The sequence below is a fragment of the Chiroxiphia lanceolata genome, chromosome Z, assembly GCF_009829145.1.
Source record: "Chiroxiphia lanceolata isolate bChiLan1 chromosome Z, bChiLan1.pri, whole genome shotgun sequence".
NCBI classification, from domain to species: domain Eukaryota; kingdom Metazoa; phylum Chordata; class Aves; order Passeriformes; family Pipridae; genus Chiroxiphia; species Chiroxiphia lanceolata.
Genome location: NC_045671.1, coordinates 14,805,408 through 14,832,614, shown reverse-complemented (window position 1 = coordinate 14,832,614; position 27,207 = coordinate 14,805,408). Strand labels below are relative to the sequence as shown.

General features: G+C 36.6%; 1 protein-coding gene across 3 annotated transcripts in view; it reads left to right on the top strand.

The window, feature by feature from the left end:
• ARL15 (ADP ribosylation factor like GTPase 15) overlaps window positions 1-27,207 on the top strand; it is a 243,710-nt gene that overhangs the window by 11,987 nt on the left and 204,516 nt on the right. For 2 of the 3 annotated variants that reach the window (XM_032674810.1, XM_032674809.1), the window contains exons 2-5: window positions 8,246-8,254; window positions 9,114-9,258; window positions 10,134-10,216; window positions 10,825-10,881. The exons of the other annotated variant lie outside the window; for it this stretch is intronic. In XM_032674810.1, coding sequence (XP_032530701.1) covers window positions 9,213-9,258; window positions 10,134-10,216; window positions 10,825-10,881 — 186 coding nt within the window. In that variant the 5' untranslated portion in view covers window positions 8,246-8,254; window positions 9,114-9,212. The remainder of the gene's footprint in view (window positions 1-8,245; window positions 8,255-9,113; window positions 9,259-10,133; window positions 10,217-10,824; window positions 10,882-27,207) is intronic. 3 annotated transcript variants of the gene reach the window in all.

The window sequence follows — 27,207 nt, the reverse complement described above, 5'->3', positions numbered from 1 at the left end:
TGAAGTTATAATGTGGACGTTAAGCTATGTATGTAGAACACCTGCCTCATTATTTCCATAACAACAGTAACAAAAAGCTCTACATGTTAAGGAATTTTGTGGGTTTTGCATTTATGTTGGAATCTTTCACCTACATTGCCATCAAAACATAAGCAGAAGGTACTTTTGCTGGTTCCTCATGTTGGGCAGTGAGACTTTCACCTATGCTTGCAGTGTGAAGCAGAGAGCAGAGCAAAGTATGCAGTTGTTGCTGGTTGCAGTAGTCCTGTGACAGAGTATTAAACACTAAGTTTTAGTTAGCAGTGGGGCTGAATGAGTGAATTTAGTGGAGGGGGAGGTGAGGATAGCTGAGGTCAGGTTCGCTGCAGCATGGACTCAGGAGTTGTTCCATCTCCACAAGGAGTCTACCCTCAGCCAGCTCTTCCCAGACTTGCATAGGAAGGTTGTTTTTCTCATTTTATCTGAATCGGACCTACATTGGTGTAGACTTCTTTTCTCCATTGAGGAGCAGATCCCAAGAAATACTGAACATGTGTGGCATCTTCTAATATTAGCAGTTATTGAAAGCATTCAAATCCTGCTCAAAGCCAAGTAATTTGGAGCCTGGTTGGACTATGGCCCTGAAGCTATTAGAGGGAGATACCCAGAACCTGACTAGGGCCTCCCCTGCTTACAATGTGATCCTTGGTTTATGGCTAATGCAATTTGATAATGAGCTGGTACTACTGTAATGCTCTGGTCTGTTTTTAGTTATGCGTTGTAACCAAAAGTATCACTGGCCTCTGTATCTTTACTAGCTAGAGGAGGCTCTTGAGCTTGATGTCTTTTTTATTTTTGTAGTGATATAATTACAATGTTAGAAGTGGTGTGGTTTGTTGTTTTGTTTTTGATCAACATAGCTAAACCAGGTTCCATCTCCAGAAAAGAATCCATCTTCACTCATTTAGAGGCATCTTTTACTTGTGTTATTCTCTCTTTTAAAACATACTGTGCAAACACAGCTGCATAAATGCAGTTTTGTACGGTTTTGTGTCTATGTAATCTGGTGCTCTATCTGCAACCTTCTTCCGCTTCATTCTTGCTACATTGTGTCTGAAAGGATTATAGTGTATACAGAGACTTGTGTTGGTTGGCCTATGTTCAGTAGACTATGCTTAATTTAAGAAATTATGGCATGACGCATCTTGTGAGAAGCATGGCATGTGACCAGTCTTACAGTTTTTACTTGGAGAACTTGTGGGAAACAATAGAAATGCTTCAGGTTTTCATACGTGCTACTTACAATGCAAGTTTTAAGCAAGTAGAATTTCACAATACACTTCTTCAGAGGCATCTCTGTACTAGATAAGGTTCTTACATTGAATGGATGCATGTATCAGCCTGATCTGTATAGAACTTTTATAAGCTACTTGAGAGGGTGATGTAGAAATTTGAATGTGTCTTCACAAAAAAAAGGTCTTTTATTTGCTTAAGAGGTTTATAAGATAGAATTGATAACCTGTTTAATGTTGTATATTAGCAATTTTATTGTGATAGCTTATCTCCCTAGACTGTATCCCAAGATACTATGTAGTATCTTAGTCGTATATAAGAATATTTCTTGGGCAGGTATTGACGAGTAAATTTCAACCGGAAATGGAAGATGACACTTCTTGCATGAACAACCACTTCAACTTTAATTTTGTTTGTTTGGTTTGTTTTGGCTTTTTGTTTGTTTGGTTTGGTTTTTTGTTTTGTTTTGGGGTTTTTTGTTTGTTTTTTTTTGTTGTTGTTGGGGTTTTTTTGTGTGTGTGTTTTTTAGTATAACAGGTTTTTGGATTCTCTTTTTGTTCTTTGTACATTTGTTAGGTGATACAAACTATTTTACTCCTGTATGCGTGCCTACAAAAAGCTAAAATTTGGGAAGTTTTTGAGTAATAGTAATTAAATTTTCAAATTTTAGATGAATAGGCCTTGAAGTGACTTAAGAGATTTTCTTGGTTTCTGAGTGGTCTTGACCTCACATTCTGTATTGTTAGTGTTCGCACTAAGTCCTTCTTGACTGGGAAAAGCTGCATATACCAAACTCTGGTGTTCTTAATACATTAGGTGATACTAAAAGGAAAAAAAAAAAGAAAATGTTTCTGAAGAGCTTTTCTTTCTTGGACAGCTTACTTTTAAGACCTTCCCTTTGAAATAGTTAGACTCTTTAATTTAATTGGACAAGCTTGATTTAGAAAGTGGTACTACAGGATAGATCATGATCACTTAGTGGCTCTGGTCTACTTCATATCTTGTCTTTCATTGCTGTTGCCAGTTCCATTGTTTGGAATCTGCAGGCCATAAAAGACCTTTCCTCTTGTACTACAAATGCCATTAGGGAGGAATATGTTTGAAGGTTGGAGTTTTGCTTCACTGTAACTTTAAACCAGTAGGTGTTGCCCTTTGAATAAGGAAAGATGGGGAAAGGTCCATACTAGCAACTCTGTATTTTTCCTCTGAGACACATGTGTATATTTTTTATACATCTACAACATGAGCAGCAAAGGTCTATGTAGCCTTGCCCTTACTGTTTATGCTAAACACCCCTCTCATATGAATTTTTTCTTTTGTCACATAAGTATTACTTGGGTTGTCTGACTCATCTATCAGCTGTAACATCCTTGAAAATTTACACCCTCTGTAGAACACAAGGGCTTTCATCTTATTATCTTTCAGTTTGGGAAGATGATAAGGGGTCTGACAGTTCTGTTAAAATAAAAAATATAGCTGAATGCAGGAAAGAAAGTAACAGCTTTAAGATCAACTAGTGTACAGGGTGCATGCAACTGTATTGGTGTTTGTGAATTGTAGTCATCTCTACTTATTGTCATAGGTTTGCATTGCAGAGTGAGCACAGATGACATGAACTTGATATTTTTTCAAACAACTAGACTGGAAGATGTACTTCACTAATGGATTTTCAGTCCACAGGGCTGGGTCAGAACAAGTGTCTGAAGTATGAATACTTAGTCTTCAACACTGGCTCTTGCTATGCACCACCACACTGTGTTGCTCTGCAGCGTGCTGCTCCTGAATACTTCAGTCAGACCTCCAAGACCTCCAAGCTTGAGGCAATGTGGTGATGAATTTCACAAAAGGTTAGAAATGCAAGCTTTTAATAAGTACAAAAATCGGCATTTAGTAAGGACAGAATATTCCTCCTAATACCACATGCTGATTACCATTTTTGGCTTGTCGTCAGTATCATCAGCTCATGTTTTTAATACTGCCAGCTTGTGGTGTTTATTTTCTTAAACTGAGTTCTGAAGTTTGTGATTATGTGAGGCTATTAGCTTTCCATTAATAAAAGAAGCATTTTTAGTTTAATTTAAAAACACAACTGTGGGCCCATACAGCTGTAAAGCCATAAGAAGGGAAACAAAAAAGTTTTTTTTGTTCTAAATGTTTTTTTGTATTTAAATCTTGTTTGTTTGTGTTTTGGCTCATAATGCTCTGAAGTATGTTGTTTTGCTGTTTTTCACCGTGTGTGCAGCAAAACTTTCTGAAGTGCAAGCTGTCCAAAAGTCCCTCTGGACATAAATAGGGTATTTTCAATTGAATAAGAGATGTCTAGGTCACATGCTGGAGCCTTTCAGAGTACAGAACTTACCTTCTGCCCCACTGGCAACCTGGTGAGGTGACTATACTAATTGCCAACAAATGTGTAAGTAACTTCCTTCTGTTTGAGGAAGAGACATAAAGCAGGAAATGTAGATGACAAATTCTCCTATGTTAGATGCAGTCCTACCCTAGGGCCTTGTCACCAATAAGGACAAACAGTAGGAAGAACATGAATCTTTGTACAATGCTTTGGTGTATGTTTTGGTGGAGGAATAGAAGAAAAATTTTTTGCAGGACCCACATTAGCTTCTGACATTGCAGAGTCTGAGGAAACAAGATGGCATCCAAGAGCCAGTAGGAACTGTTGATACGGGGGAAGTAAGTTTGCATATTTTTTTTTTGTTGTTGTTATTGTGATTTGGAGCTTTTGTATGGAAGAAACATCTGTTTTCTACATTTTATTAGCTTTTACAGCAACTACTGCCTAGTTTTCCTTTATATGATTTTTGCCTCTATTAGAGATGAAAAACTTTGAAGCAATTAAAAATGAAGTAGTAACTTTTTAATCTGCCAGTATAAGTTTCATAAACGAGCACTGATAGCACAGCTCTGGCAGTGAATAAGAGGAGGAAGAGAATGCAGAGATTATGAGGGAATTTAATGTTTGTGTTTAATAGTATACATTTCATATCCTTTGGGTGGGCTGATGCAGGCACAAATATTAATAGTGCATATTGAACCCAGGAAAAAAATCACAGTACCTCTTTTTGGTAGTATTTGTAAGCAGATTAAATTGAGTGTTGATAAATGCAAAGTTGCATATCTTTATAGTACAAGTCACATGGCAGTATGGGTGCATGGATAGGCCGTAAAATACCATCAGCGCTCAGGAAATGGAATGAGGATTCTTCTTTAAAATGTCACTTCAACCCAGACATCTGTCAACAAGCTTAGAGTATTAAGAAAAAGAGGGAAACATCTCATTTTTACAATGCTTTAAATGTAAGGTTTGCTCTTGGCTTAAATGCTACATTTCTGGTTGCATCATCTCAAGAAAATAATTGAAAAACTAAAGAAGATACAAAGAAGGATGACACAGTAATTAAAAGAAAGCAATTGCTTCCAGACAAGCAAGGTTTATATAGTTACAGCCCTTCAGTCTGAAGAAGAGACAGCTGGCTGGTGTGAGGAGGCTGTGTTATAGAAGTCTTTGAAATCATAGAGAGAGGGTAACTAGGCAATAAGTAATTTTTTACCAATAGAAGAACTCACTGACAGTTATAATCCAGGAACTGCATTTTCATATGAGTTTGGTTGAATTCTGTGTCTCACTTATGCGGTAATGTTAGAGTGGTCAAGATGAGTTGATCAGGAATTTGTACAGTGTCTTCAAAGACAGATCCATTGTGGGTAGGTATTAAATGTGATCGTAGGCTAGTGGAGATCCTGAAGTTGTGATTGCTGGAACCTGACAGTAGGTCCATAAGATATGATTCCCTGTATGTCCTGATGCTTTGATGTGAGCTAAAGACTTCCATCCCTCCTCACTGAGGGGACAGCTAGAACTACTTCTAGAACAGGAAATTGCAGTTAAAAATTGAGATATTCTGGATGGTGTCCAGGAGCTCTCCCCAGTGTAAGCAGAATTGCATTGACTGCACAGGAGGTGAGACTTTGTAGTTTAGAGGGATTTATGAAGATACTTAATCTGCTCCAGGGGCATGTAGCTAATGGATTTCCTTCTGCTTGGAGGTGATGCCTTGACATATGAGCAGAGGTTATCAGCCTTCCAACATTTGTATTCTAATGAATTTATTACTTCATATGTAAGGCCCACCACACTGAGTGAACCTGAAACTGAACTGACAGTCTTTGTAGAGTGATGATGCACTCTGCAGTGAATGATCTCTTCTCAGTGCTTTATTCTTGCCTAGAAACTTGTATAATTTTGTGTTTCAGCAAGACTGGAGAAAAGGTCCAGCATTCTTGAGAAATATCTGTGCTGTTCTTGCAGCGATTAATTTTGTCCTGGCTAATCTGCATCTTTCACTGTCTGAGCCATTGCAGTCCTGGAAACAGTCATGGAAAACTGTTGTACTGAGAATATTGCCTAGAAGAGGGGAGAGCATTGTTCTCTGGTGCATCCACCTCATTACTTTTTATGATGACAAGAGATTTCTTGGATCCTGTCCTATTTCCTGTTCACATATCATTGCTCTTCCATCAGCATCAGGTTTCTTCTAGTCTCTCAACTAAGATTTATTTTTCTAATGATTATGTACAGGAAGGCTGGTATTTTAGAAATCTAATTATTCAGCATTGTTACAGGTTTGAAAAGAGATATTGGAATTTTTTTTTTTTCCCCCAATATCAATTACTGGATAGTGTGCACCTACGATGTCCCCCCACTCTCTTTTCCGAGCTGGGGGAAGGCGTGGGGGGGGGAGGCAGCGGGGTTGCACGCAGAAGGGAGAGTTCCTTTTAAAACCGGCCGGCAGCACATCGGCCTTCTGTTTGTGGGTTTTCCTGCCTGCTGCCCGACAGAACCGGCAGCCACCTTCTTGTTCTCCTGTTTGATTCCTTCCCCCCCCCCCCCCCCCCGACGAGAAACCTTCTCCCTGCCTGGCACCGCTGACAGGGAGCGGCCCCAGTCCTTTGCCGGCCGTCATAGCACCTGCCGACCTCTCAGAGCGAGGTGTCCGCCTCAGGCTACGCCCTGTGCCGGTTCTGCGGGTCAGAGAATCTTCCTGCGGCAGCTGCCTGACCCTTCCACCGCCCACCGCTGCGGGCAGTTTTTTCCTGAGCTGTGGAGCCCCGAGGTGTTACCGAGGACCGTGCCCATAGCCCTGGGACTGGCGGGAAAACCCCCTTCATGGCTGGCAGTGGAGCCGCCATGGCTCACGTGGCTGTGGGCAATTGTTGAACTGGCGGGAGCAGCCCGCGGACCTGGGGAAGTAAGGTTTTGTTTTGAAAGTTTTGGTTACACCGCTGTTGCTCATTTGGGTTTGTTTTATATATATAGATATCTATATATATATGTGTATTAATAAAGAGCTGTTATTTTCTTTTTCCACACCTCTCACCTGAAGCCTGCTTAATTTCGAAGTTGTAATAACTTAGAGGGAGGAGTTTGGTTCCCTTTTTTTTTTTTCCTAACGCACCCTCCTTAGCAAACATTTGTCCCTTGCTGAACTAAGGCAAGCGTTAAAAGAGAATAAGAGAATATGAAATTATTTTGTGTGTCTTTTATCCTTGAGAACTGTATAAAAAAAACTATTTGGGGAGTTTAAATTAGAAACGTTATTAATGGAATGTGCTAGAGGGCTGTGACATCTTCTGCAGAAAGAGAAGCCTTGGAGTTAGTAGTTGGAGTTCAGTACACAAGCTTAGCAAAAAGCAGTTCTGGTCAAAGTTCCTTCTGCCTTTACTGTAGCGTAGTTGTATGTGCTTTTGGGTACCCCCGATGTTCTTTAAAGCACATAAACACTGAGAATTTGTTTCAGGCTCCATATATATAGGTGCCTTAAAACCTGCATATTTTATACATTTGTGTTGCTAATTTTTGCAATTTTATGGACTGAAAAGATGCAGATAAGAATGGAGGTGGAAAAGCTTCTGCCTGGAAGATCCAGTAGTTCCAAGTGATTACTGGATTGTATCACTTCTTTATAAATGAGCAGAAGGGGTTCTTGATCTTTGCTTTACTAAAGAAACATATTGCCTGAAAAAAAACCTCCTAACATTTTGCTTTTCTCATGTTGCTTTCTGGTTTTGTGGTTTTGGAGCTATACTAAGTGCTGTGATTTATTTAGGATTATGGCACAGCAAGTTGAGGTCGAGGTGAGTATTTCTGTTGGTTGGCAGAATTAAAGCCACCACCTCCTGCGGTTCTGTCAAGTGTTGAGCCTTTTGTATCTTTTCTGAGGAGCTGAGTGGGATCCCCTCGCCCTTTTGCCCACCAAGGTTCTTGGGCCTAGTGCTTTTAACTTGGTGCTTGCACCTTTGAAGTCATCAGTTGCAGAACATGCTCGAATTAATCTTTTAAAAAATGTGGTCTCTTGTAAATATTATGACTAAGGATTTAATTTTGTATTTACTGAGGGAATAGATATTAATTAAAACAATGGCTTTGTGCAATTGCAGACTAATAACGTGTGCCTGTGGCAGAGCTGTATGAGATTTTTTTTCTTGTTTTAAACACTGAATACTGAAAATATTTGACTGATATTTGGACTGATAGCTGAATGCTTGAAAAAATGGACACAACAAATGCTTGTTGTGAATGAAAGGTTGCACAGCTACAGGCAAGACATCTTTCTAAGTCATTATATCCAACCACGTTTTTAAAAGGTATGATTAAAATAACAGTCTTGGGTGAATATGAAAGTTAGCCATGAGTTTAGTTTCCGGTGGGAGAAATTTACTTAATGTTTGTAAGATGACTCTGCCTAAGGAGAAGGGTGGGTATTGGCGTGTTTGACATATTTGACCTGATGACTCCGTTTTTCACTTTGGACATATGAATTCACTTCTGTGAAGAATTAGTTTTTGTAGAATTGTATCAAATAAGATATCTTTCTTTCTTTTGTAGTATTTGTAGGTATATTTTTACTTTTTTTCTTTTATTTTCATGCTTACCATGTAAAATCCTTTCCGAAAGCAGCAGTAAACTGTAAGTAAATTAAATGCAAATTCTCCAACAACTGTTTTGTTGCCCAGTTGTATGGTCCCAATGAGTTGTAAAACCAAAGTAATGAAAGATTACAAGTATCAAGAATAAACTCCTCATTATAGCAACAGATTATCACATATATTGTAATTCAGAGGTCAGATGATAGTCTGTAGGATAGTATCACTAAACTTCTAATTATGTCAAATCACTGTCACTTTTTCAGGGATTAAACTGAAATAGTATTGGAGAGGAGATGTAAATTTTTGGAGGTAAGGATAGATGAATATAAGAGAAATTAAGCACTGGGATTAATGACCCTATTTAACATCATAGACTGTAGTTTATAAGTATTATCTTGGAGGCTTGAAGAAGGGATTACTTTGATTTTTTTCTTTGGGAAATGCATAGGGGAAACATTCATTGGTACTTTATGTGACAGTAGGATGGGGAGATAATTTTAGAATTCATGCCTTATTATAGTCTTGTTTCAGAATGTTGTCAGTAGCAAACCCAATGACAGATGAGTAAGGTAACACAGGTGTATCTTGCTTTATTCTACTGAATAAAGGATCTACAGGCACCCGATGGGGAATTTGAACTGCAGCTTAGTTCTCCCGCTAATGTATAGCCTGAAAGTACTGAACAAAAATAAAAGAAGGAAAACAATTTGTAATGCTGTGCTAATCTAGAATAAAAGCAAACTGTATACATTGAGAAATTGTAATGGTTTGCTGCTGCTGCATGTTTACTTTTCTTGCAAGCGGAAATAATCATTTACTTAAAGTTGTGTCTACTATCAGCATAAAATATGTCACGATACTGAAAATATAAATCACTCTATGTATCACCCTATTTTAAGTATGGGCTTCAATTGCAGCAGACTCAGGTTAAACATTAGGAAACTTTCTAGTAGAGAGGATAATGAAGCACTGGACTAAATTGCTTGGGGAAGTCATCCATGCCTGGAACCTTTGGAACAGGGTCTGCAAATACTGTCAGAAGAGGTAATGGTATGGTTTATAATCCCACCCCACCACTTTGTGTAACATAGGATTTCTCAGAGTCAGTGTCTATTTCTTGGGATTTTTTTTTTTCTGGGAGAAACTTGGGGCACGTAGACTTGGCTGTTTGTTCTTAAAACTGAAAAAAAAAATTTCTTGCAATTGAAATGGTGCTTTGAATCAGCATTTCCTTTTCAGTAATAATATGCTAGATTACTTCCAGTAAGGGGAAAAAATAAAAATCAACCATGCTGTTGAAGTTCAGGTCTCTTCTGTGCTGTGCTTTTTGGCTTTCAGTGAAAGTCAAAAGCTTTTAGACAGTTCAGTGAAATAGTGTGTGTTCAAAATTTAGATTAAACGGTTACAGCAAAAGAAAAATGTTGCTACACGTTTTTCCATTATAATTACATATTTTCTATTTGCTATTATAATTAATAAGATCTCTTTTTTTTTTATATCACACTTCTAATTAAATGGGTATTTCAATTGCAGGGGGTTTTTTGTGTTTTGTTTTTTGGAGGGGGAGAAGTTAGAAACCAGAGACTGAGAAGAAATGTTTTGACTGATACTGTTTGAAGTCTGTAGCATCCAGCACTTTATCTTAAAATACCTGCAGATGATGTATGAACTTGTTAAGTAGTAAAAATGTTCCAGTTGATTGCTTTAATTTTTGTCTACAGTGACTTCTCAAATAGCTGATTTAAAGTAATTCCTCAATTACTCTTCCGAATAAATCATTGTAAGCCTGGTTTATTATATGTGATCATTTTGCAAAAATGGCAACATATAGTAGTTTTTATTTTGATGTTGGATAGTCGCATTTATTTCCTGGCTTCTTTATGCTAATTAAAGAAGGCGTTTTTCATCTGTTTCGTCAGAAATTCATAGTCCGTCCTCAGCCTCTCTGGGTGACTGCAGAAGACATAGAATTGTGTCATCACAACAGATGAGCGAGTTGAGGGTAAAAACTTTTAATATGATTATTCACAGCTGTAAGAACAGATGAAATAAAATATTCAAGAGTTCTATTTTGAACATGACAATATCAGAAAATTAAGAGAAAGACTTCAGAAATGTGGGAACATTAAATTATATGTATCATTTTATTATATAGAGGAAGAAAGTTTCAGTGATGGTACAGAGAGAGAAGAACTGTAACATTTAAACATAGATGCTCTTTATAGTCTACTAAGAAGCCAAAAAGCACTCCATTAAAATGTCTCTTGTAGGTGGTTTTTAAACCAGAGTAGATAAAAATAAATGAGACTGAAAGCTTACATGCAAATTGTTAATGTGTTCAGGCCTTTTGGGGATCATTAGGTAGTTTGTGGCCTATAATGAAATACTGAATTAATGAGTTGTAATGCTGTTGGCAGCTGCTTCTGTATATGAAAGGTAGTAAGTATCTGTATAATCTGAATTTATATAGCATTTTTCTCGGGTTGTTTATAATACAGCCCTGCAGAAGAACGATAAGGTGTTTCCTTCAGGGGAGAGGGGAGAGATGGGAAGAACAGTAATTCTTAATAAATAGCATTCTTGGTAATGTCTTTATTTTAATTCCTTTAGACTATGTCTGAATGTATCCAGCTCTCATTTGCTGTTTGTAGAATTGGCATTTACACGGTAAGGCAACGTTTTAACTAACTATTTTGTTGTTAGTGTTAATGCCATTTGAGCGAAAAGAATTTGCTTAAGTTTTTTAGGATTGGAATTGAGTAATGCAGATAGCAAAAGGTATTTGTCATATTAATTTACATAAAAAAACTACAGTGTGTTTTTGTCCTGTCAAAGATTTACTAATACCAGAATAAAAAAAGTATTCTCCACTTTACTTAAAAAGGTAAAGAAAAATTCAGCCAACATCTTAAGATATAAGAAAATCTAGAATTCACGTGCATCAGTTGCTGAGAATTCTTGCCTAATGTAATTGCTGAAGGGTTTGTGTACATTTGCTGTTAAATATCTAAAATGTTTGAGTAATGTCATATATTAAAACTTGTTAGCTAAATGCACATATTGCAAACTTTGTCTGAAGAGCCTTAATATATTCCAAATGCGAAGTTAAACTTCCCAAACATTATATTAAGAAATGAGGTTTACTTCAAGCATACGTCCCAAATATGCTTATTTTTTTTCCTGTTCCCAGTTGTTCCAATTAATGATGAAAACAATTAGATGAGTGGGGTGTTTCATAGAAACGTAGAAGAGTGTGTTGCTCAGATCATGCTTCATATCCTGGAGGTTTTGGAGCATGAGTGCTGCTCCTTCTGTTAACACTTTTCAGGATGCAGGCTGGCGCATGCCACTTCATGTTTGATTAGAATGTACAGTCAGAAGTGTAGGTGAGTTTTGAACAAAAGTGATGAGCACTATATGCCATCAGTAAGTCTTACTAGAGAACAGAATCACAAAGCTTAACATTTGCTTTTGTTCACAGAATTTGGTTGCCTTAATATCTGCTTGAGGTTTTTTCCCCATGACATTTGCCTCCGTTGTGTTTTCAACATTTGAAAGTCTAGTTTCTAAATGGTAGAAAATAACAGGTTGGGGCAATATGGACAAAATACTCATGGAGGAAAGCACTACTTGCAAAATCAAAGGTATATTTTCCTATGGTATTTAAATTTCTTAGGAAGACTTCCTTTCTAAAAATCCTGTGCGATAAGAGAAATTTAAATGAAGGATCAGAGAGGGTTACAGTATGAGGTTTTCATGGTTGCAAGGTACACAAACTGTCTGCCAGCTTTTTAGAAGGCTATAGTAAGCTGCTCAAATTAATTTGAGGGAATGTCCAAGTATAAATGTGTGTGTATTGCAGATCTGGGTGTACAAAGGTACAATGTACAGCAAAATACATGCTCTGACAATAACTGGTTCAGTGTTAGTTTAAAATAGATTAAGTTGTCTGTAAACCACAGTGCACAGCTAAGTGGTAGTTAGTAGCTGTGGTTATAGTGATAGTTGTGTAGCTGGTATCTCACTGTGAACTTTTGGGCAGCAAAATACTTAATTTCATCAGATGTTTTAAATTGAAAAATAAAAAGGACTACCTTCACATATGAAAATGCTGAGAGAAACTGATTTCATTGACTGCTGGTACTTAACAAAGGACAGTAAGGAGGATGATGAGTAGGCTTCCAGAGTATCCAGAGATGCACTGTTGTGGCCACAGTTGTAGAGGCAGCACATGGGTCCCATGAAAAGTGCATTTGAAGGCTAAAATAGTTCTGTTAGGAAAGTGTTAGATGCAGAGAATACTGCTTATATGAGAATGCCTATCATTGGAAAGGTGAGTTTCAGATGATCTGACTGGGAAGTAGGCTTGGACAGCTTTGATATCAGAGTAAACAGAGAGGCCTGCTGAAGTGAGCTATGCAGAAATGCAGCATGATAGTTCCTCCCTGTGTTCTATGCCCTGCTTCTGCTTGTAACTCTGCTAGATTTGTTGCTCAGGTATGTGAGCATCTGGCAGCTAGCAAGTATTGTGGTCCATAATGATGTTAAGAAACAAAACACAAAACTCCAATTCGTATTTCCCTTTTAATTAATTCCTTGTGTTGTGTTCTTTCTGCTGCATGCTGTTTCGCAGATTTAATAGATTTTCTTTTTGCTAGTTGATTGATTTTTGTGCAAAATCTAAGGAGTCTCTGGAACTCCAGTCCTTAGCAGCACCATGTTTTCAGTTTTACTGTATTACTTGGTCACTTACTGTTCTGCATGTCCTCATTGTACAGTACTGCAAGTATCTTACAAAGGCTCTCAGTCCTTTGGACTACAGACATCTCAACTGTTAGTCTGTTATCAATCTACTTATCAGTAACACTCTCAAGCACCCATTACTTTAACTGTACTATACCATTAAATAGGCTTCCTGTTTTTATGGCATTTATGATTATGAGATGGAAGGCTTTATATAGTGATCCATGGCAAAAGAGCCTGTGATGCCTTCAACTACCATAACTAAGAAGACAAAACTTTGTTGTCTTGAGCTAGGAAAAACATACATCTTTGCAAGAGTACATCTTTGCCTATTTTGGGGAAATAAACCAAGTGAGGTTACTTTGAAGTGTATACCCTTGAAAGGCGATAGAAGAAAAGCAAAGGTGGTTAATATAAAAACTGTATAGATATTTGTGAGGATCTGAAACTCATAGATGTGTATCCTAAAAGGAAAACATTATCACAAACTCAAATGAAAACTTTTAGGATTAAGAAATCACTCAACCAATGAAAATAAACTCTATTTCCTGCATGTTTCACACAGCTAGTAGCTTCTGGCAGGAGTACCAGTTTTTCAGGTGTCTGTTTCTGCTTCTTCCACTATACTAGTGTCTGCATCAGATGTGTCAATTCGATCTGTGGGAACAGGCAGATAAATGACTTCTTGAATCTGCTTGGCTGTGGAGATTGTAAGCATATAGCAGATTGTAACTAAGCTTATCATTATGTTATAGTTTATTTCCTTTTTGTTTCTGATTTAGTTTTCTTGACCAGGTAAAAATCCCAATAAAATAACGATGGCAAATTCAACCTACGTGAACTTCAGAAGAAAAATGATCTGAATTTTTTTGTCTTGAAAAACAATTTTTATGATGGAACATTTGCCACCTTTATAGATACTTAGGAATCCATCTCAGAAACAGTGTGCATGATTGTATGCCTACACATGTTATCTGGAAGGTTCTCTGATATTCTGTACTAGGCTTTGAAACTTCTTTCTTTTCAGCTGTTTGCATATAATTTTAAGCTTGAACAGGGGTGTCTGCATCTGGCCCTTAACTATGACTTCAGGAACACATGAAAAATAATTTTCACATTACTGGTTGTTTTGGATAGCAAAGCAAGGACAGAAGCCTCTGCAGGGATGAGAACCATGCAAAAATACCTAAGGAGACTTAGTGGAATACATGGTCTTCTGCTGCTATACATTAGAAGAAAAAATACTGGAAAATAGCATTTTCCTGTCTCAGGAAATTATAAAGTAATAGTTTTCCTTGGTTTCAAAATGGAGCATCATTTGATAAATAATTTTGTTTAAAAACAATTTTGTTTAACAAAAAGCCCTCTGTAGAGCTTTCTTCTTTCAGATGCTGGGTATGGCAAAAATGACACACTGTAGCAGCATTGCATCAATGTTGGCAATGTCTTGCCTTGAATTTGCATAGTGAGATGTGGAAATGAATGATGCATTTTTACAGCTGTACTTTCTATAGTTTATATATGTTAAGTATAGTAAATGATGCAAATGTGCTTTTAGTTTTCTGGTTTACATTGAACTTACTTACATTTGCCTTTGTTTATAATAATAAATTGATGTTGAAATGGTTTGACTGGAAACAGCTGTTGTGCTGAGAAATTTGTCTTACATTAGAACAAAACAGAAACAACATTTACTGATGAAGTCGTGGAGGGGAAGCTTTTAAGAGAAGAGAAACCAAGGCAGTAACTAAAGGCAGCCATTGAATAGGAAGTAATCATGGGAGTATGTTTGGAAGGCTGTGGAGCCAGCCTGTGACTTACAGTATGGAAAGCTTCCTGTGAGATTGTTCCTGCTTCCCCTCCCTGACATGGTTTCCCATTGGAAAATGCTAAGTTAAAGTAATAACAAAACTCATATAGCATATCCTGTCTACTCCTCCCTTTCCCATGTCATGTTCTTGACCTGAGCAGCAAAACAAAGGCACAAAAGTGCAGCCGGAAAAAATCCTTTTATGTGCTACCCTCTGGGAAATGTGTATAATCCCATTCACAGCCACTGCTGATGTTCTGTGGGTAGACTGTTGGAAAGGTGTAAATGCTTTTAACTTCCACCCTAAAATAAAAGGTGCTTGCTGTCACCAGAGTCTTGGCAGTGACCTTGCAGGGGGTGAGACTGTGCCCATTTTTCGTTGTAAATCTGTAGTCAAGCTGCTTAAACCGTGCTAGTTGGGATTTGCAGTGCTACCAACCAAAACATGAGAAAGACTGTTCTGATGCATGTATTGCTCTGTGCATGTGAATGTTGGATATAATGTACTGTACTCACATTACTGAGCAGCTTCTCCTTGTGGCCAGAGCTCATTTGATCTGTGAAAAGAGCTCAGCAGCTTGGTCCAACCAATGCTGCTGCGACAGCATTGCTTCCCTGAGCTACTAACTTGATGTGCGCTGCATTTACAGCTCTTTGAGAACCTCTGACAACTAGTAATTGATTTAACTGTGAAAGGTATGGTTTGTCAAATCAGCCAGTTAATTTTTGCATAATGTCTGTTTGACAAACTTGCAGGTTGGAATAGAGCTTTGTCCTGGACTAGGGAGTTGATGAATAGGGGTTGTGTTCCTTCTGATTTATCTCTGCTGTCAATGGCCCCTTCCTGCTCTAGAAAGCAGCAGTGTTGTTCCACAGACCATTAGCTTTAGGGAGGGTAAGAGGAAAAGCCCAGATCCTCATTACAAAAAGTCTCCTGTCTTTTCTGTTCGGACAAGTTGTTGTTCAATTTGCATTTATCAAAGCTGTGTTGTCACTTATTCTGTACATAAGTGCTATTTTGCCTCTTTCCTTTGGAAGTCAGGATTCCTAATCCTTAATCCTGCTGTCTTTCCAGAAAACTGTTGTGTAATGTCATGACAAAATGTCATGTTTTGCCTTCAGTGGCTGTTTCACATGAAAGATTAACTACTCTTTTTAGGCTCAAGTGATGCAGGGGGTGATGGCATCATGAGCATGGAATTTTTCTGGTGGTCTCTACTGAGCATCCTCTTTTTTTGTGCAGTTTGCAAAGTAGCTTCTTTAGTTATTAAAAAAATAAATAGTTTTAAATGAATAATAGGTTTAAAATGTAAATTGTAAATACATTGCAAAGAAAAGACATTAAAAAATCTGACAATCTCCTATGAAAAATATGATCTGTTTGAAATCTCAACTGCCCTGAGACTGTGGACTTGAAAAGGTAGCGGGGGGGCATGTTGAATTAGTGGCAAGTGTACAAATCTAGCAGTTAGGTATGTAATATTAATTACAGAGAGGGTGAAAAGACTAGAAATGGCTCTCTTGTGGAAGTAAATTTTTTCTTTCACACTGTGTAATCCAGAGACTGTGTATAGCAATGAGGCTTGCAGAAAAGCAAGTTAATTTGCAAGGATCTCTGGACTCTTGACTGGTCAAGTCTAAGTTGTGATGAAAGATTGCGCCCTGTGATTATGCTAAGAACTGCATATGCTACTGTCTGCAGGAATGCAATCACATCCTCTATCTTGTACCATTGTACAAATAAGAATATAACAGTTGATTTCCAAATGGAAATAGCAAGCAACAGTAATATATACCATTCGTAGTATTTTGCATGCAGTTGTAGTTTTTTTATTGTTCTGGTTTTTGTCACACTCTTCCCAAAAGTGGTGTTGCTTTTGAGTCTGAATTGTAAAGTGTTTCTTGTTGGTCTGTATTTGCCTTGAAAAGCAGCTGGAAAACCAGAGAGCATTAGAACTTATATTTCTTACAGAATAATTATGTTTTTTACAAGATGTCATATTACAGCAGAAGTGGGAAAAATTTATTCTGTGGATCTTAAACTTGTTTTGATACTGTGAGCTCAAAAACTGTCTGTTTTCCTTAGACTGATAGAAGATTGCTTTTTCCTGTGAACATGCTTGCACTGTGTCCTGAGGACATTGGTGATATGTTTCCATTATGATTGCTACTGTAAATAGTTCAACTTTGTTTTCTGAAGACATCCTGCATTTCAAGAATAGGTATCTTTTAAGGGAAGAAATCATACAAGTGGATAGTAGATGAAAAATAAATAAATAAAGGAAGTGCACCAAATGCCCCAGAATTTCATCTGTTATGAATTAGCTTTTTTTTGGGAAAAGACACTTCTAATTCTCTCTATTACTATGTGTCTGGCGTTGGTGTTTTTATTTTTTCTTCTCACCATAAAGTTGAAAATGTTTTCTCAGTTGTTGAAGTTAGTTTGCTAAATACCTTGCTGCTACAGCTTCTTTATAGTCTGCTGTCTTCAAAATAGTTTGAGATTGTGTTCATGTGTAATTAAAGCCATAAGTGCCTTTGGAAAGGCTGTTCTACAGCATCCTTTAGATACTTTTTAAATTAAATAGTGCTTTTAGATCAGCTTTCTACTGCAATGCTTATATTTTGATCAGTTTGATTATATTGCACACAAATCATAAAACTATTTATATTCCATCACCTTTGAGTGCCACTTCATTTTTGTTGGCAAGGATTTATATGGTACAAAACTGTACTGAATTTTTATTGGGTTTATATTGCTGGGTATTATGTTGTTTAAGAGTAGAAAACAACAGTGTTTAATAGATGTCATAATTTTGTACTCTGGTTCCACTGGTCTGAATGTGTATGAATATACATACATAAATTTCAAAAGGTAGCTTTAAAGTAACTAGGTGTTGTTAGTATGCTGTTCTGGGCAATAGACTTTTAGGAATTGGTCAAGATGAGAGAGGTGATGTCAAGCATGTCTTTTGTCCTTGAAATCAGAGGCTACGTACAGCTGTCACATGGTGTTGTAACCAAGACTTTAAAATTCTATTTCTGGTGATGTCACAGTTGCCTCTGTGAGTGTAGGCAAACCTCTGATACCTCCGCTTGCAGCAATGTTTGTTCTTAGGCTTCCCAAAGTTGCAACTTCAATTTCTTAGCTGTATTTAATATTACCAGTTAAAGTGCTAGACTTACCTTATTTCACTCAACCTTTCTGACGTCCTCTTCAAGACTTCTGGTCACTGACATCAAGATTTGTGTTTCAGATGCTTTTGCCTTGCTCTTTATAAGAATTGTGTGTTGGTTTTTTCTCTGCTTGAATTTATGAATGAATCTACTAAGAGAGAGGATCACAAGAACAGCTTGGGTCATATTGTGCGATGTTACAGGCAAGTAACTCTTGGTTTCAATGGTTCTAAAATGCTTTTCATTGTGACATCTCATTTCACTTTGAACAAGAAGACGACTCCAAAAAGGATCAAATGTAGAAACAGACACCTTGACATACCAGATTAAAAAGCAATGGCTACAGCAGCATGAGAGACCCAAATACTGGACCTCAGCCTCCCAGGAAAGAATAATATAGGGGTCATAAAAGGAAATTCTAAATCCAAACAACCCATGAATAAAAAGGTCAAAATGTATGTTAAAAAAAAAAAGGAAACACAACTAAAAAAAAACCTCTGAAAAACAACTGCTGGGGAATGAGCTGTGCTGAGCTGATGAAAATATGAGGCTCTAGGACTATTGAATACTGATCAAGAAAACCACAATAAAAGAAACTGAGGTATTAGGTGTGTGTTGTGCTGAGCCTATAATGTAATATTAATTCATCTTTTATAAGCTATCACCCTTCAATAAGAATTTAGTCGATGGTAAATCAGATTCAGATGGAGAATATGAGTAAAGCTCTTAGTAAGTATGAAATATGAATGTATTTGGAAATGCCACTGGAACTCTTCCTCATGATGGTTTTTATTATTCTGTCTGCTTGTATTCCCAAATCTCACAATAGTGGCTCAACTTTCAAACTTCCTGGTGAGACACAAGCTACTTTGTTTTTCAGCAGAGTAAACTGACATGTAAAATGCAAACAATGTACTGATACTCCACAGCAAGTTCTAGACAAGATCTTGTGGTTGTGAATCACAGTGCCTCAAGCAACTGGTATCTAGGCATTTGAATACTTGCATTAACCTTCTGCTCTTTTTACTGTTGAAATTAGAACACAAGTAGAAAAAAATCTATTGTGATTGCAAATTTGTTTGTGAATTCTAGCATGGGATTCAGAAAAGAGAAGCTTGTTTTGTGGCTTCTTTTGTAGGAGTTAGGGATTTTCCCTTTTAAGATCCTGTCGTGTAAGAAGCTCTTGAGGAAGGAAGATGTTAATTTGCTCAAATTCTTGAATATTATTGCAAGGAATGCCACTGATTTCATGTTGTCTACTACTCTGTCCTCTTTCTGGCCCCTTTCTGGCCTTTACAAGGCTTCTTTAGGTGATATAGATGAGCCAGGTAAGCTGATATCTTTTTTTCTCTTAGCATCTCGTTCTAATGAAGTAACCTTTTTTTCCCATGCTGTGGTATTGTGTGTGACCAGGGTTCAGAATTTTCTATTTTTGATTCCCTGTTCTCTCATTGCTAGAATATTTTTGTTAAAAAAGCCACTTGTATTATATTTCAGCATGTGTATTGCCTGTTTACTGTAAAAACTGTTTCAAGGAAGGTCTTCTTAAGAAGGAAGAGGTATTCAGTGGAGGACTGAAAAGAGAGTGTGTAGCAAATGTGGTGCCAAAACTTTTATTTATTTATAGAAGTTATAAATTTTTACTATTATATGCTTAGTATGTTGAACTATTGCAGGTCTTTGTGTTGCTGTTTAGGCACTAAACATAGCTGTATTCCTTAGCTCTTAAACTGACTTAAGTAGATTTCTGGTGGCTTTGTCTGTGTTTTGTACTGAAAACAGACTGCTTACTTGAAGAGTAGGCTTTGAGTCTTAGTGGAGCTTTGCAAGAGTTACTTGGGATATCGAAGAAGGTCTTCATGTAAAGGTCTTTTTCAATAGCTGTTCTGGGTTTTTCAAGGTTGAAATGCTTCCTTTTAAAAGAAGGGCATAATTGAGAAAAGTGCTTTACAGACAGGTGAGTTAATGGATTTGTGTTGCTGATGCAAGGCTTCATGGCACAGATTCGTGAAATATAGGAAGCCTCAGAAACAGGAAGCCTCCTTTGATGCACAATGTCTTTGCTTTTCATGGTCACATGATAAAATCATAACAAATAGAGCTGAAAAAGTGAGAGTCATCTAATTAGTTCCTGACTCAGAAGTAGGATGAACTATGACCAAACCAGTTCTGACCAGACTGCTTCTCTAAAAAAACCCATCAGATTCCATAAACTTTTCTGGCATGCTCCAGATGCTACTTGATTCTGTCTGATTCTGAGCCCCTCACTACAAGAAAGACATTGAGGTGCTGGAATGTGTCCAGAGAAAGGCAGCAGACCTCGGAAAGATTCTGGAGCACAGGTTCTATGAGGAGAGGCTGAGGAAGCTGGGGTTATTCAGCCTGGAGAAAAGGAGGCTCAGGGGTGACCTTATTGCTCTTCACAACTTCCTGAAAGGAGGTTGTAGTCAGGTGGGGGTTGGTCTCTTCTCCTGTGACAGGCTGTGTGATAAGAAGAAATGGCTTCAAGGCTGTGCTGGGGAGGTTTAGATAGGATGCTAAGAAAATTTGTTCATGGAAGGTCAAGCTTTGGAACAGGTTGCCCAGGGAAGGGGTTGATTCAGAATCCCTGGGGGTATTTAAAAGACTTGACACTGCTGGGTTAATGCTTGGACTTAATGATCTTTTCCAACCTAAATGATTTAATGATTCTGGGGTTCTTTCCTCTGAAGAGTAGTAAACTTTGAACAAAAAAAAAAGCATTGCAAATGCTTCCATCATGGGATAGTAGTTGGCTTACAGGGAATATGAATTGCTATGAAATTAGACTTCAGACCTTAACTAGTTATATTCCATAGGATCAAAGAAAGGCTTGGGTTGGAAGGAATGTTAAAGATCATCTAGTTCCAGCCCCCTTGCCATGGAGAGGGGCACCTTCCACTAGACCAGGTTGCTCAAAGACTTGAACACTTCTGCTACCAGAGGTGGGTATCCACAGGTTCTCTGGGCAACCTGTTCAAATTCTCACCACCCTCACAGTAAAGAATTTCTTCCTAACATCTAACCTAAATCTCTGCTCTTTTAATTTAAAGCCATTACCCCATGTTAAAATTTATTTTTATTTTATTTATTTTTATTTTATTTATTTTTATTTTTTTATTTATTTTTTAATTTATTTTTATTTTTATTTTATTTATTTTTATTTTATTTATTTTTATTTTATTTATTTTTATTTTATTTATTTTTATTTTATTTATTTTTATTTTATTTATTTTTTAAAATTATTATAGACCAAATAACTTCAGTGAAGCTGTTAACTATGATCTTTTACAGAGAGAACTCATTCTGTTTCTGATTTAATACTCAAGAAGTTGCTAACACCTGGAAATGTATATATAGGGTTTAGTCAATATATGTGATTTTTATGAAATGTAATGTTCTTTCATTTTACAGCTAAAATTTTACAGCTAAAATTTGAACAAATTGTAAGTTTGCTCCACATTCTGATTGCAGACTGGCTGTTGGTACCAGGGCTCTTGTCAACTCATTCAGAACCATCCATCTGGTTGGATTTATTGTCTAATAGAACTATTTCCTGTTTGGTTAAGCTCTGGGGAAGAAGAAGCTTTTGGTGAGAGTATGTTTAGTTGCTTCAATTAGAAGGGGTCACATTAGTTCACTTGTTATGCATAAGCATTAATGCATAGTTATGGTGAGTAAACTAAATCTAAGTGATTAGTGTTTGTTTTCATGTTTCTTGCTTCATATAATTGAATTGATTGGTTTGTCACCTTGTGGCCTTTAAAGGAGTAAGCAAAGTACATACTTCAAATTAAATAAGGTGTCTACTTTTCTCCTTATTATTTGCAAGTTTCTGTTTAAACTAATCTGTGTTCTAGAAAGTTTCTCTTCTGTCACACATTTGCTTTGAAGTTTATCTAAAACACACTTGTTTAAGTAGTTTCTCATACCTTTTTGAAATCCACCTTCCAGCTGAAAAAAACCCAGAAAGTAATGTATTTATATACATAATTTGTAATAAGTTCTCTATCTTGTTCACCTGTTTTATTTTTGTGTAATAAATGAAGTATGTCTATCTTAAATTTTCAAATGCCTTCAATAGCTGTGGACTGTGCCCCAAGAAACTTAGCACCATCAGAATGCAAAACAATATTGTGAAAACATGAATATTTCCAAGAGACAGATTTTTCTTGAAGAACAAGTAGCTGCATATTTTGGAGCATAAGTTGAGTTAGATCACCCTCAAAATTCCAAAGTATGCTTGGCTTCAGCTTTCAGTAACAGTGTTCTTCTCTAGTAAAATTAGGGGTGGCAGTGATGAAGTTGTTTGATAAACCATTGAGTTAGATAAATGAGTAATTAAATTGAGTATCCTGAAACAGAGAGCTCTGGGACACTTATAAATTAAGCATCTTTTTGTTGATCTCGTTGGAAGCTGTAAAGTTGATGTCATGTGCAGGTTCTGACTGGGATAGGAAGATGTTCAGCTGCACATTATGAGTATATGCACGTGTAAGTAGTTTCTGAATGAAAAATATAGCATTGATTTTAGAGATCATGCTCCAGATGCTACTTGATCTTTAGACAGTTCTTGCTATCTTTCATAACTTAATGTTATGTTAGCATAACATTAAATTACAAAATTATCAGTTTTCTAGATTTTCTTTTAATTTGTAGTTTAATGATATGGTCATATCTATCACCTGCATTTGAATTAAAAGTTTAAAAATCTCTTAGAATTGTAGCAGTTTTTATGGAGGAGAGTTTCTTGATTTACAACACCAATTCTGGATTGTGAGCCAAAGGGGCAAATAGCAGTACTCACCAAATAATGTGATTTTCAGTGCTGTCACTGTCAAAATGGCAAAGCTGAGCTATGACAAATCGGGCTAGTTCAGTGTGCTTAAGAGACAAGAGACTGCAGTTGGTTTTAAGCTGACTTTGAAATACCTGTATGCAGTCTGATCAGCAGGTACTAACTGTCTTATGTGGTGCAATTAATGTTTGACTTCTCCATTTTGCAGCAAAATTAATTTCCTTGTTTAAAACAGATCTCAGCAAAAAAGCAGAATTGGAGTGAAGTCCAAGAGCTAGGAGAAGAAGCAGCAAGTTGTTTGGGGAGAAGTAAAAAATACTTTTCTTTTTTAATTACATGGTGGAAGTGTGGAATGAATGTTCAAGTAGGAAAAAACCAAACCAGAAAAATGAAAACCACGGGAATGAAAACTAATTTCCAAACAATACATTTCTATTGGCATATTTTTAAGCAACATTCGCAAATAATTTGATTTTGGGCTAGTTCATATTCTGTAAAATTAAAACAGAAATAGATTGTATCATTACCCGTTATTATAATATTTAATTTTGGATGGCATATTTATTTAAAATAAAGCCCAAGTATACAAGTCAGTTGGTTTTCTATGGATTCATATAGACAATTTAATTTGAGCAGTTGGCTATATACAATTTCTCTCTTAGAAGTACCTCTGTAATTATTAAAGAAAACATTATATTTGTAGAACTCAGCATCATACATAGCTTTTTTTCAAAAAACCTGAAAGCAGAATGCTTTCAGAATAGTGATTTATTAATATGAAATACATTTTACAGTGATTATGACATTGAGATAATTTAAAGAAACATTCTATGTATGTTAAGGACTTAACAGTTGTGGTTCAATATTTTTCAAGGTTGATTTGGCTTGGTATGGTTTTTTTGGAACTGGTATGTTTTTTTCCCTCCCCTCTGCCTTGACAGGTAAGGCTTGTTTTGGTCTTCTTTTACAGAAGTGTAATGTGAGTTGCATTTCAAGTTGTATTTCTTTTGGTGAGATACAGGATTATTCTAGTGTATGACATTTTACTTGATCAGCCAACAATAGTAATAAAAGAAAAAAAGCGGTAACATATGGGCTCAGAGATGTCCTATGCTAGTTTTTATCTGATGAATCTCTGTACCTTTTGTGCTGTAAAAAAGCTGACGATGAGGAGCACCTGAATGTAAGCTGTAACTCCTTGAGTAGGCAAATGTCCAAAGTGCAAGCAAACATCAATTTCATATATTATATAATTCCAGTGTCAATTAATTATAGCAGCTCCATACATTTCAGTGTGTGATGCTGCTATAATTAATCTAGGAAAGGGTCCTTAGGCCATCTCTGGTTCTATCTCAGTTCTATCTCCTTTAAAGTTTGAGTCTTCGGAACACACAGAAGGGTGTAGAAAAACAGAGCTATTGCTTGATAAACAGCCTTCTCTGGCAAAACTTGGTTTTGGCTCAGTCAAATATTTTGATCAAGTTACACAGACCTATAAACAATAACATGACCTTTTTTTTATTTCTATAGTTCAATATCCCCCTTATATTTATTTTTTTAAAGCTTAAAGCCAACTGCTTCAGGAGGAAATGGTAAGGATGACTATTTTTGCTGGGGAAAGGTTGAAAGTTTTGAGTTGCCACACAGTGTGAATTGGAGGATATAAGTACAGGGTCGCTCCCTCTTTTAGCAGAAGCCTTTTTAAAGCTTCACACAAAGGGGTCTACAAAACATGAAATAAACTTTTTTTCCTAAATGGCTAAACAGGATGTAGTTATAAATAATAATTCAATACAAACTTATTTTGGTGGAGCTTTCTCACACACAGCTTCTTGTATGCTGAGAAATGTAGTTTCCTTTTAGAAATAGTTCTTTTATTAGTTTCCGAACAATGCTTATGAAGAATTCATACCATTAAAAAAGATTTTTAAAAACTCTTGTTCCAAGTCGTTGTAATTTCTTAATGTTAACAATAATTAATTTCTTTTTTGTTCTTTATCAAAAATTGTAAAGATTTTTCTTAACTGTTGTTGCAAAATATCCATGGTTAAGCAAGATGATGATCAGGTACTGGAATAGAGACTTCTGATACATACCATGTTAGTAAAACAAATGTGTAGATTCTGTCTTTTTAGAGCATTCCTGTTCTGCAGGTGAATACAAGTTTAATGAACATTGTCTTCAAAAAGTGCCTGCCCATCTATTGTAACAAATACCACTTTATCACTTTAAACCCTCTTATTTTTGTTTTGTTTAAATGTGCCTGTTCAGTAGCTTGTCTGTGGTTTGTTCCATATAGTCAAATCACTCTGCTGACGTGCACGTTCTACATAGCAACAGGGAAATGTTTTGTGAACCTACCATAGACAGAGATTTAACAGACAGGCAGTAGCAGAATGTGAAACCACTTCTAATTCTGGCAGTATGTTTGACTGTTTAATCTTCATCTTGGAGATACTGTCCTACCTTGAGGGCAAATCACGGCTGATGTAACCTGAATAGTAAAACCTGAGTTTGGCTATGATAGGGGAGTTGGGAAATACCGCTGTATGAAGGCAGGAAGGAAATGCTTGTCAATCTTGTTGACATTTTATTACACCTTGTTTAGACAGGCTGATTTTGAATCACTGGGATGTCTTCGGATTTAAAACATAGTGGGAATGAATTTAGATTTGGTTGGGTTTTTTTGATTGGTTGAGTTTTCTGGCAGCATAGTTTGTATTAAGTTGTTTCTCACTTTGAATGGTGTTACCACACAACAGACTTTGTATATTTGAATATATTTGTATTCTCTTATAAACTTTATATTATCTTATTCTGTAAGGTTAACTAGCTTTTATCTGAAATGTTTATTTTTCCTCCCATTTGCCTTTCCTAGTTATATTTGAGATAATTCTTACATCAATACTACTCTTGGCTAACCTTACAGGTTTGCTAATTTCCTGTATAATTCTTTCTTCCATGGACCATCTTGTCTCAGCAGAAGTGGTTTCTCCCTCTAGTCAGGACTAGTTTATAACACCTACCTCTTTCATAAGAGTATCTGAATTGTTGATGGGAGCCAGGATCACCTTTTCTGTCAGTGCTGGTAAGGGCTTTGTGCTTTACATTTGTTTCACTTGGTGCTAGGGATTTATGTATTTACTTTTGCATTTCCATGGCTCAGCTTCTGGTTCACTCAGTCACTTGCTTTAATGACATAATATTTTAGCCTTCTGCTTCTTGAACTGTATTTAAATGGAAGGTCTCTTGTGACAATCAAGCTAAGCTGTTTTGTCTGTGAATCAAAATCATTCTGCAGTACTGCCCCTGTATTGTGTATATACAGGAGATTTTTGGAGAGGATTCTATGAAGTTTCCTTCTGTTCTCCTTCTGTTCTTCCCTCCCCCACTTTTTTTTTTAATAAATTTCTCTTGATTTTTTTTTTTAATGGTCCTCCTTTTAAGCCAATTGCTTGTCTAAGCCTTGAATAGTGAAGCTGTGTGTTCCGTAAGCTACTGACTGCTAAAAGTTCTCTGTGACTAGTTATTATCTGTTGTGGTTTTTGATTTTTGGTTTTTTTTTTAATACATTTTCTGGCTGAGAAGGAAATTATTCCTCAAAGACTTGTTTTGGTGTTGGCAAGCTCAAAACATTGGCAATTTATCCTTTTTATTTTCTGGAGATATGTTGGGTTTTTTTGCTTGGAATTCTTATTCTGGCAATCTTTACTCTGCTGTGGGGAGCTGAGAGATGGCTTGCAGCTCACAATGTGTGCAGGGGATAGGAGAACAGAACAAAGTCAATCTTCAGGACTGTTTGAGGTAGTCCATCTCTTTGTATGCATAAATCTTTTTATGGATAGATCTTTATATGGATACCTGCTCTTGTGGAAGATGGAAATAAGTGACTCAAGTCATCCTATCTAGTCCTGTTCCCCTTGAAAGTAGGAAGAGTCAGCACAATACTGACTTTTCCAACATTGCTTTTTACCTTTTATGTAATTTGTACTGAATACATCTCATGCCTCTCTGAAGATTCTGTACTTATTCACAGCTTTTTAAATAAGCACTGCTGATCAGTTTCCTTCAATCTATGATAAAATCTTCCCTAAATTAGGGGTTGTGGTTCTCAGAAGCTGATAATATATGTCCTCAGAGAAGTTTTCCCATGAAATCTGATAATGATTGTAGCTTTATTTTTAAACAAACAAAAAAACCCCCAAACCAAAAAACACCCAAAAAATCCCAAAACAAAGAAAAAAAAAAGGAGGGAGACACTGGGAGTGGACAGGGAGAAAATTTGTATTTCAGCAGTTTATCTGGTAATCTCTGGGATTTGGGGAACATGCATATTTTTGTGCTAAGCAATTTGTTAGTTTTATGATAGCCTTTTCTGAAGTATTGGAAGGAATGTGGGGGGAATGGTAGACAGTGGTCTAAGTGTTCTTAGTTGCTTGCCTGGTCT